The sequence below is a fragment of the Stegodyphus dumicola genome, chromosome 4, assembly GCF_044657685.1.
Source record: "Stegodyphus dumicola isolate Sdum_Otavi_A_Nest chromosome 4, ASM4465768v1".
NCBI lineage: Eukaryota > Metazoa > Arthropoda > Arachnida > Araneae > Eresidae > Stegodyphus > Stegodyphus dumicola.
The window spans coordinates 130,644,306-130,656,626 of record NC_140771.1 but is presented as its reverse complement, the minus strand read 5'-3'; the positions used below and the strand labels follow the sequence as shown (position 1 = coordinate 130,656,626).

General features: G+C 33.3%; 1 protein-coding gene across 1 annotated transcript in view; it reads left to right on the top strand.

Moving 5' to 3' along the window:
* Nucleotides 1-12,321, top strand: part of sxc (O-linked N-acetylglucosamine (GlcNAc) transferase sxc) — a 125,242-nt gene that overhangs the window by 96,112 nt on the left and 16,809 nt on the right. The window contains exons 18-19 of the mRNA XM_085815457.1: nucleotides 2,918-3,106; nucleotides 9,748-9,900. Of these exons, the coding sequence (XP_085671583.1) occupies nucleotides 2,918-3,106; nucleotides 9,748-9,900 (342 nt within the window). The remainder of the gene's footprint in view (nucleotides 1-2,917; nucleotides 3,107-9,747; nucleotides 9,901-12,321) is intronic.

Genomic DNA, 12,321 nt, shown 5'->3' with positions numbered 1-12,321 from the left:
CTGAATTAACGACTTTTGAGTGTAAATTAATTCTTTCTGCACTTTCAGTGTCTTTTTGCCAAGTGAGACCAAAAGGAAACTTTTAATTTTGTGCACCAAAAATCTGCCTCCTTGCCTGCTGGCTGAAATGCATAGAAACTAATTTTAATCGTAAAATTTTTTTAAATCGTTTTAACTGTATTTGGTGTTTTATGTTTTTCTATATCTTACAATTTTTATGAGTTTTTATGTACACTCATGCCCATAAATTAAGGATAATTCAGAGTCACGCGGAAATCGAACTCTAAAATAAATATATCACCTGTAAAATCACTACACACATCTTCAAGAATCATATGTAAATTTCAGGAAGTAACCAGATGACACCGATGGTACGTCACAATGACGAGAGTGTAAGAGAGTGATATATAAGGAATACAGGCAAAGAAGTAAAATTGTTCGCAGGCGCATTATAAGCATTTCAGTGCAATAACCGAATAGTTATGACACAAAGGACGCATTTCGATGATTTTTTACGTGGTAGAATTATCGGCCGTCTGGAATGTGGGCGTACCCAACTGGAAGTATTATCAGACAAACTTGGAATTGCCCAGAGTGTCATCTCCAGGCTTTGGCAACATCTCCAAGATGATCGTAATGTGAGTAGACGTTACAGCACAGGTCGCCCCAGAGTTACAACGCCGAATGAGGATCGGTATTTGGCATTTTTAAAAAAAAAAGACGGAGCACAGCCTTAGACCTGTCTGACGAAACAGACGGAGCACAGCCTTAGACCTGTCTTGTCAGCTCTCTTCAGCCACTGGTAAGACAATTTCAAGGCAGACTGTGTACAGACGCTTAGGCAGATTGGTGTATATGCTCGTAGACCTGTCAGATGCGTTCCACTTACTGCAACTCACCGTCGCCTGGAGTAGAGAGCATGCATTGGGGACACCGCAACAGTGGGCTTGTGTGATGTTTTCCGACGAGTCCAGTTTAGCTTGCAGTCTGATTGTCACTGGACTTTCATATGGAGAGCTCCAGGTACCCGTTACCACCAAGAAAACATCATTGAACGACATTCACGGTGGTGCAGGAGTGCTCGTTTGGGGTGGAATTATTCTGGTTTCCAGAACTGACCTGCATGTTCAAATTGGAACCATGACAAGCCAAATCTATCGGGACGTCATTCTGGAACAACGTGTACGTTTGTTTCAGGACGCCATGGGCGCACAATTTGTGTTTATGGATGACAACGCCTGTCCTCACCGTGCAAACATCGTAAGTGAATGCCTTCAATCGGAGGCTATCACCCGTATGGACTGGCCAGCATTCTCACTGGACTTGATTCCAGTGCAGCACGTGTGGGACATGCTTGGCCGATGAGTTGCAGCCCGTCGACATCCTCCTACATGTCTACCAGAACTTCGGAGAGCATTGCTTTTTGAGTGGTGCAATATCTCCCAAGATCAGATCGATAATTTGATACTCAGCGTGCCTAGGTGTTGTACGGACTGTATTGCATCGTCTGGGAGACATACAATGTATTAACATTCATACCAACCATGTAATTTTTTTTTTTTTTTTTAATTTGCTCCAGGGGGAAAAAATCGCTAATTTTTTTTAATAATATCAAACATATAGCATCTTTTTTTGCTCTTTACCTTTTGTTTAATAAATAAACTTTACAAATGAGTCAAATTTGTTTTGCTTCTAATTCTTCCTTTGCCTGATTTTGCATTATCCTTAATTTATGGACATGAGTGTATTTTTGCCTTGCCAGGAAGTGATAATTGAATGAGAAATGTATCTCAAATTAAAGTCGAGGAAATAATTTTAAATGAAATACAGGAAAAAATGTATATAATTTAATATTCCTTACAACAAAGTCGTGGTGTACAAATCAGCTTTTTGTAATAATACTTCAGGCAGCTGGTCTTGCAAGCAGCTAGTGTATGCAAGATAATGTGTGTAAAATATAACTGCCAATTTTGAAATTATAAAAAATAGTATTCTGCTGTATTGTTATTTCTAAATAATTCACGATTCAGGTTATTAAACTATTTATATGATTCTAATGTAAAATATATTATGTAGTTAGATATTCTGAATTATACATTCTTTGTCTAATTTCCTTTTGTAATTTCCATACATTTTTATAGGTAATATTAGTAATGTACTGTATATTGTAAAAAAATTGAATTTAAATATTAATTAAACGTTGTTTGAATCTTTGTAAAATGTTCTGTTAGTGTCAACAGTAGATTAAAACATTTCTGATCATGTTAAAGTTAATAAAAAATTGTGTAGAAAATAAATGAAATTTGTATAATTAAAATAATTCAATAAATTTCATTCATTACTGTGGGAATCGTTTTCCTTAATAACAGCTGAAAATTAATGGCAGCAAGGTTTGATGATCTACCATTAGACAAAGAAAAGTCCGATAAGTTTTACCATAAGATTATGCGTAAAATAAATTATCTTTCCCTGTGCTCAGAATCAGTGTACTGTTGAATAGTATATTTTTTAGCAAATTTTTGACAAGAAACTGTCATATATTAATGTTCAAGCTCTTTTAGATAGTATTTGTAATTCTGTGAATATTTAACTAAATAGGTATCCGTTAATCTTTTTCCTTTTATTGCAAAATTCTTTACAAAATGCCATTTTCGTATTACTGCTTTAGAAATGTATTTCATTTAAATTTATTGGCCTCCTTTCTTTTTTTTTTTTTTTTTTAATTTCCTGTAATATTTTCTTTTTAAACTTGAAAATTTTGTGAAATAAATGTATAATAAATAAATAAAACCATTTTCCCCTTTCATCATGTCTTTACTAAAAGCATTTTTAGTATGATTATTTTAATAATGTAATTTCATTCCAATTTATTGGCCATTATTTCTAATTTCCTGTATTATTTCCTTTTTAAACTTAGAAAATCCGTGAAGTAGCTGTTACTACGTCCCTTGCTTCAGAAAAAGAAGAAGCTAAAATTGAAAAAGTTGAAGTTGTGAAGACTGTTATAGAATTACCATCTATGCCCGTTCAAGCTATGATTAGTACTGGTCAGGTTCAAACATCAGTTAATGGCATTGTCGTACAGAATGGTTTAGCAACAAATCAGGTGAATATTAATTATGGTAATGTTGGTTATTACTGAGCATTTCAGCTCTGTTAATATTTAATTTTGTATTTAAAAAGTATTGTGTCAAGCAAAGGATATTTCATATTTTTAGTATTTTAAGCACTAATAGCTCTCTCTATTTTTAAAATTTCCTTGTTTATTTATATTTATATTTTAGATATGTGTATTGAGTTAAAAGCTTTATGCTCTGACATCCCTAGAGTATGAACATCAATAAAAAGCCACTTAAAAGTATTAATAAATAACCCTCTATCCAGAAAGTTCGGCCTGTAGCTGGTTCATAACATTACGCTGGATATCTGAAATGTCTGGCCCTTCAGGACTGATTTCAGTTTGAGGAACATGAAAAAGTCCATGTTGGATCAGTCTGGGGAGTAGGGAGAGTGATTAAGGGACACATCTTCTCTGTTGGCTAGGGATTGCGGCACCAGAAAGGCAGTGTAGGGCCGGGCATTGTCGTGGAGCAGACTCCAGATGCCTTGCTTAGCATTCTGGTTGCATACCTGCTTGATCCAAGGCGTTTCAGTATTTCCACATACGTAGCAACATATAACTTGGTGCCTTTAGGGAGGAATTTTGTATGGATCAGACCCTAAGAGTCTAACATCATGAGAATTTTCTTGATGTGGGATTTCTCACTTCAGTTCTTTTTGCTTTCGACAACTCCGGACCCAGCTATTCCATACTTTGATGCTTTCCTTTGGGGCCGTGCCTCAGACACAGTCATGATGATGATTTTTAGGAATTTTAATCTACTATGTCGATGAGATCTCTGCTGTCAAATCGAATTTCCATTTATTACATAATCAAGTCTGGCGCATAAGTCAGGAGCAAATATTGTGTTCACAGCCAATTCTCACTTTTACTGCTATCCTTTGCACTGTTACATGACAGTCCTGAGCAAAACGTTCCTTCACTTTCTGTGCATTGTCAGAGGTGCGTGCAGTGCCTGTGTTCAAATACTGGAGAATCCATGATGTTTGTAAATGCAGTGTCTGTATGGCAAATTTTGTAATTTGCCATACAGTTTGATGTTTGTAATTTTGAATTAATTAAACATTTGATGTTTGTAAATGCAGTTTCTGCAAGGGAGTACTCAAAATATGTGGTAAGTCGAAATCCTGTTAAGAGACTGGTGACAGAAGAAAAGAGGTGGGAAACCCTTTGTAGTATTTTTCCTTGTATGTACATCTAGAGCAGGGATGTCAAACTCATAGGTACACTTGGGCCAAACAAACAAGGTTTAACTTTAGGCGGGCCGCAAAAAAAAAAAAAAAAAAAAATCAATATTCATAGAAACGTAGATTTATTTCGAATAATACAATAATAAACATATATATATATATATATTTATATAGAAAAGAACAAGAAAAATTTAATGTTTACGTTCTGATACATGACATCTCTTCTCTGCTATTATCTTTCCTATTTCGGGAGAAATTTTGTTTGCAGTGATAACTTTTAACGCTGACCCAAGGTGAGCATCATTAATACGGTTTCTAATAGGAGACTTATTACCTTTCATGATTGAAAATAACTGCTCGCACCGATAAGTGCTACCAAACATGGAAATAATTTCATATGCGAATTTTCGAGTATTTTCAAACCTGGCTGGTAAATATTTGTAAAATTCAAGCACGCCCACTTCAATGAATTTTGCTTTCAAATTTGAGTTGCATTGAGTCTTGATCACCTACCTCCATTTGCATATGGCTGGGTACTGAGTCAATACTTATTGAGAAAATCGAAGAAAACAAAAAAAATTTGTCTCCGAGGGACCTAAAGTCATTAAACCTAGTTTCAAATTCAGTTGTTAAATTTGCACTTTTTTCTGCGTATTTTTGATACGGACAAGTATCATCTAAACTTGATTTGTTCATGCTGCACGTCGGGAAGTGCGTCAAATCTTCATTTTTAAGTTGTTTTTCCCAAAGAACTAGTTGACATTTGAATGCTTTAATTATGTCAAACATGTTCGTAATGATATGATCTTTTCCTTGTAATGATAAATGTAAATCGGTTAAGTGTTTGGTTATATCAACCAAGAAAGATAAATCTTATATCCATATTGGATCGTAAAACAAACTTACTTCTTGATTTTTCGTTTTTAAAAACTGACATATTTCTTCTTTCAAATCCCAGAATTATTTGAGAATCTTGGAGCAAGATAACCAATGTACCTTGGTATAGTAGGACAAACCCGAATATTCACTATCTAACTCACTTAAGAACACAGTGAATTGACGCTAATTTAAACCTCAAGATCTTATAAAATTTATAACTTTTTTATATATGACAAAACATTCTCCGTATTTATTACTTTCGTGCATAGAACTTCTTGATGTATAATACAATGCATATGATGAATGTTTGAACCGTGAATTTCACTAAGTTTTTTTCTTAGTAATGCTACAAAGCCCTTGTTTTTCCCGGTCATTGATGGAGCGCCATCTGTAGCTACAGAATTTAATTTTGCCAAAGGTAGATTGTATTTCTGCAGAAGTCCAAAAACACAAGTAAATATATCTTCTGTGGTAGTACCAGGCATCGGTATTAGTTCCAGTAATTCCTCAAAAATGTTAAAATTCTTGTCACAAGAACGAAGAAACACTGCTAATTGAGCTTTGCCACTAATGTCCGTGGTCTCGTCACAGGCAATGGAGAAACTAGATGATTTTGCTTTGATCTGATCACTTAAATTCTCGGCTAAATCAGTAACTCTTTCCGCAACTGTATTTCGAGACAATGAAATTGATTGAAAAGCCTTCACATTTCCAGGACAAACAATTTCTCCAGCTTTCATTAGGCATTCCTTGATGAAATCACCGTCAGTAAAAGGCTTTGAATGTTTAGCTATCAACTCGGACAAGACGTAGCTTGCATGTACCGCTTCACTTTCTTGCAATACTTTACTAAACATGGACTGTTGCTTTTTCACTCCTAACTTGAGCTCTCTCAACTTATCTTCTCTCATTAATCCTTCGTAATTGTTATATTTCAATTTGTGTTGTTCGTAATGATGTTTAATATTATATAACTTTGGTACATTAATAGTATTATTACATATCAAGCAGATTATTTTATCTTTTATTTCACAGCAAAAATATTCTAATTCCCATTTTACTTGGAATATTCTATGTCTGTAAGCGATGTTTAGTTTAATTTTACTACCACTTGGTTTTGATATAGACATACTGAATACAAAGGGCTGGAATAAACACGGTTAACGTTAAAAAGTTAACAAAAATTTATTCTTTCCACAAGAGACAAATCAAAATGCTGAAATATTTCTTCAAAAATATTCTAACAATATCACAAAATGTCAAACGTTTAGCAAAAATCAATTCAAAACAGAGAAACTAATTCTATCTCACAGCGAAATCGCTACAAATCAATCACAGCATTAAGTAAACAAACAGTTCGCTAGAACTACAGCTACTACTGAGATGAGTTGTTTGTTCTCGGCTTTTATAAGCTTTATAATTAATTTCTCGAATATACTGGAAACATCTATAAATATCTGGATTTTTGTGGATGGCAACAGCAATTACGAGATATTTATTTATTAGGTATTAAATGCGCGCGCTTTTCCATTTTTAACCATTCAATGCAGCTGTCTTTTCAAAAATCGTCTGCGTTGCTAAGGCAACATGAAGCAAATCTAATTACAATTCTAAATAAAAAAAACTAAATAAATAAATAACTATGAAATCCGTAACAATATGAATTAAGTAATAACTAATAATAAAGCAAAGTGCATGCACATGCATGCACCAATATATCGTACAAAACTATGATTGGAAAACTGAGACCATGAGTTCGGCCACATTCGGCTATCGGGGGATGAGTACAAGTTCTAAGTGCACATGTCCCCCAAAAGCCGAAGGTCGCTGAACGCAAGCTGCTCACACGCATTTGTAATTTAAGTAGTGTGTGTGTCAGCTCGCTGTGAGTAATCTAACAACACTGAATAAATTATCGTTAATTACTTAGCAGTAAACATTTCATTTTTTTCTTTGTCGATATGTTATTTTATTATTGTATATTATTATTTGCCGATATATTGGCTGGGCCGCAAAAATATTTCATGCGGGCCGCGAGTTTGACATCCTTGATCTAGGGTAAGCTTAACAATTAGCAAGGTCCAGCTATGCCTAATATGTCCAGGTAGATGCACAGGTACCGACCTTGCTTCAGCCTGTACCTGTAATGCCACTGTAAACCCATTAAAGATGCGAACAGTTCTGCTATGTCTTATGATATTGACCACGCAATTAGTTGCTCCTTATCTATAGCAACTGGTTTCATAAATATGATGATGGTAATGAGTTCCCCTCTCTTCTGTACAAGCTAGCTTTTATGCTTTAATTTTTAGACTAATTTGGCTAATCATTTGTTTACCTAAGAATATATATTTTTTTGCAGTAGAAGGTTTTTTTTTTTAAATTCTTTTTGTCTCATCAGTTATCAAATGATAAACACAGACCAGTTTACCTTAGAAAGATCTCCACAAAGGCATCCCTCCCTTTAGGCAGAATGTTGTCTTGTTATATTCAGATAACGTAACTTTTGAAATTCATGCAATTTAAATGATGGAATTATTTCCTAATATTTCACTTCTTTTCTCTTTCATTGATGAAGTAGTTTCTCAATAGGAGGATATCACAAACTTGCCTGACTTTGCATTTAGGCTTCCTTCTTATTATTATTATTTGGGTCATTTTCTCTAAGCTGATATAGAAGTTTTGGTATTGTAGCCCAACTTTTAAAAATTACCATTTTAAATATAGTAAGTTCATTAATAGATTTTTTTCTCATGTAAAAATATGAGGTAATAGAAAAATTCTTTAAAACTGAACAAATCCAAATTTCACTGATCAGTGTATTCTTTTCTGAATTCCATATTTCATTGGTTCCTAAGAACCATCTTTCATATCTTTTTAATTTTAGCAACACAAATAGGAAAATCAATTTTCAATTCTAAGAAAATATAGTAAAGTGGGCAAAAATTTTGTCAGTTCTCAATTTTAATTTTTTTAATAGTAATCTTGTTTAACGGGGAAAATCTTAAATTTTTAATGTTACCTGTTATTACAGAGATGCGAGTTTTAAATTTGAAAAAGTGTGGAAGGAGTAAAGTTACTTTAAGAATTTCTGAATAACTTCTAGTACCTAAGACTTCACTGTGAATGTATTACTTGGGTAATATATGTCAGTCCTATCCCTTAGGTTAACTTTGTTCCATGATAGTGCCTATCTCACCATATAATAATAAAAGAAATGAATCACTAAAGGAAAACTGTATACTTTCATAGTAGGAAAAAATGTTCAGTTTTTGAGTTGAGTGAAATAATTTTATACATATCTTTCTATTCAATTGTATCTTTGAGTTGATTTACTCATATGTATAGATAACCAAAATCCTTTATATCCATTAGCAATGAATCGGAACAAATTTAGGTACTATTCCGTTTTGAGGACCGTAAAAAATTTTCAAACTATTGCTAATGCCAGTGCTCCCTAAAATAATTGTGGCAACCCTACCGCAAAGGAAAGTATTATAGTAAATAACTATCTAAGATTATTGTTTTAATTTAGATGAAAGGTTAATTTCATAGAATTTCTTTTTTATTATTATAATTTATATAAAAAAAAAGCTAAACATAACTGAATGAAAGCATAAGAGTAAATAACTATTTCAGATCATTATTATAATTTATATTAAAAAAGGCTAAACATAATGGATTCCTGCATTGCTATTTCGCTACCGAGTTATCGCTAAAGCATAATTTCATTTCGTTGGTTGTTCAAACATAATTTTCTGTAATGAGTGATGCCTTTTCTTTGAAAAAATTCTATTGCAGACTTTTCGTCATAGGCAATTCCCAAATTATTAAACCCATAGGATATCAAAAAAGAATTTAAAAATTTAACTAGTATTTCAATGGTGTCTTAAATATAGAAATATCTAAACTTACAAAATTTGAAATCAGTGTGTATGCTAGATTTGGTGCGCTGTTAAATAGGCACGTTTGCTAGATTTAGCGCTTTTGCGCATACATTTTCGCTGCAATTTTTTTACGGTCCTCAAAATGGAAAATTACCCAAATTTAGTGCACCGCCCTCTCTTTTTTTAGTTTTGAGTATGATTACCTTTTTAAGAATAATTGTACAGAGATGAAACAAAGGAATTACGAACTTTAAGTAATGCAACCAAGCACAGGTAAAATGTGCATCTTCAAATCTGCATTCATGGTGAATAACCATGTTATAGATATTTTATGAAGTAACTTATATAATTCTGAATAGTGTCTCATTGAAAATCAATTTTATTTTTCCAACATGTGTCATTATAATGTGTTAAATAATTAAGGAATTCATGTTTAAAATTCTTTATAGTTGGAAGTGGTTTGCAGCATAAACTATTTTACGGTCCCCCAATAATTTTTACCCAAATGCAATTTTAATTTCTAGGTAGTTACGGTAATAAAGTTTGTTACATCAAGATATTTTATCTGAAGTTTTATGATGTAACAGTACTTTTGTATTGTTTATTTTCTATAATTTTTGCAGTTTGCATTACTATATATATATTTTTACTCAATTTCGGATTCTTTCAGATAAATAATAAAGCTGCTACTGGAGAGGAAGCTCCTAAGAGTATATTAGTGACATCTAGGCAGCAATATGGATTACCAGAAGATGCTATTGTTTATTGTAACTTCAATCAGCTGTATAAAATTGATCCAGCTACATTACAAGTTTGGGTGAATGTAAGTATATTAAAATGTTGTGTACTTCTAAATAAAATTAGGGAATAATTTATTATACACCATGTTTCAAAAAGAATACACCTATTACAAAGTGTTATTTTGTCCAAACTATCGATCACTGCGCTTCGGCTCAGCTATTGGCAAAACAAATACATAGTCTATATTAATATATATAGTCTATATTAATATAGTATAACGAAACAAATACATAGTTTATATTAATATCTGCTAGATATCAGTTGTCTTCTGTTTCGTGTGGTAACTGTCACATGTTTAAAATGGATACTCCGCAGCAGAAATCATTTTGTGTTCTCGAATTTGACACTCTGTGGCTTCTTCCTGTGGGGATTTCATTACAGACAACGTTTATGTGCCACCACTCCTACAGAGCCTGTAAAAGGTGAAGAACCAGATCCATACTGCCATAGCATCAGTGACGATGGACATGTTTGCTCGAGTATGGGAGGAATTTGAGTATCGATGTGATATTGTTCTTGTCACTGGCGAAGGACATACTGAACATCTGTAATCTGAACTTTAGAGGTTCGTACATATGTGTATAAAGTTTCATGTATGTATGTCATACAGTTTAATAAATATATTCATTCAAAATATGTATATTCTTTTTGAAACATGTTGTATATTAAAATTAATTTTAAGATACAAAAGCAGTAACAGATCCCAAACAGTTAAAGAAAAATATAAATGCAAATAGATTATGCATTTTAAAATTATGGAAATTGCCACCAGTTTTAAAGTTATATAATTTATCAGTAATTCTTGACATTGCAAGACTTCTCTAGTAGATAACACCTTATAGTAGACGGTAACTCATAACCCTATCCTGTGTACTTTGCGATTCAATTAAAAAATAATGATTTAGAGGGGGAAAAGTCTGTATTTTTTACTTAATTAAAATCTTGGGCTAATCTTAGGACACCCTTTATAATACAGGGCCCACTATTTGCCGAGCAGTGAAGTCACTGAACACTGGTAGTTCAACCTGTGTTTGATTCCGAATGAATGGGCTGCCTGCATGGACATATATGTAACTTTCCACATCTGTAACATGGATACGAGCCAGTTTCCCTAATTTAGAAATTCCTTCACAATGGCTTTAGGTTGATATTCGCCATAATCAAATAAACTGAAACTAACCACATAGTGCATAGCAGTATTGTGAGATGGTAGTTCTGTATGGTGAATGCCAATAAAACACCATGCTAGTAGCATGGAATTATATTAGTTTTCTAGCATATATCCAAGTGTAAACTTCATCATTAAAACAATTTGACAACACTAACAGGAAATACTATAAGGTAGTGTCAGTCAGACATATTAGTAGGTACTGGGATACATATAAGAGCTGAGGACATTTTAGCATGAGCATTAGGCCTTTGACAAAGCAATATCAGTGATATCAGTAGGGTATGTATAGCAGATTTTGCTATGCCCATTCTTGTCACACCATAGCAAAAAAAATTGTGTAGACAGAGAGTATATGATAATGCTGGTGCAGTGTGAAGCCTTGAACAAAGTCTATGATGCCTATTTTTACTCCATTTTTTTTTTTTTTTTTAGCAGACAAGCAGTATCCAACATGGCAGTTTTTAAACCAATGCAACTATCATTTTTAGAGTTGGATAGTGTGTCATGGGATCTAGTTGTCAAAATCATGAATGCAAGTCCATTAACATATGGCAAAGTATCTGGTTGTAGTGACAATTTTTGGCCAAAAACGTTCTTAATTTTTTTTTTTTTTTTTTTTTTTTTTTTTTTTTTAATGAAAGCTGTACCTTTAGTGTAGGTAGTAATCACCACCCAAATCCAACATTTTATGCCAATGTTTTTGGAGTTTTTCAAAGCCTTTGGCCGAGAGATTTAATAGCTGTAAGTTCAAAAAGCAAATCAATCTAATTTTGGATGTCCTGTGCAGAATGGAAGATAGCACCAGCAAGGTGTAGCTACAGGTGTGAGAAAAAGTAGAAGTCTGAAGGAGTGATGTTGGGGCTATATGGTTGGTGTGGCAAAAGATCCCATTTGAGTCTGTACAAAGTCAAGCAGGTAAATGCATACACATGTAGTCTTGCATTATCTTGATGGAACATTATTCTTCTTGTGCCGGAAATGAGTTCGATTTTTTCTTTGATAGCAACGTCAACACAGACTAGCATTTTGACCTTACTTTCTAGATTTTTTCTTTTTTCCAGAAACTCTTTTTGGTTAATGCCACAATCATCCCAAAGGTAAAAAGCATGATCTTTTTGTTAGTCATTTTGTTAGTCCTTGTGATGTTAATGGCTTCACCGGTTGCAGACCAACTCCCCTTTTCAGCCCATGTTTTCATCACATAAACCAATTTTCATCACAATTGACAATCTGGTGCAGAATTTGTCCTTATGTTGATATTCGAGCAGATTA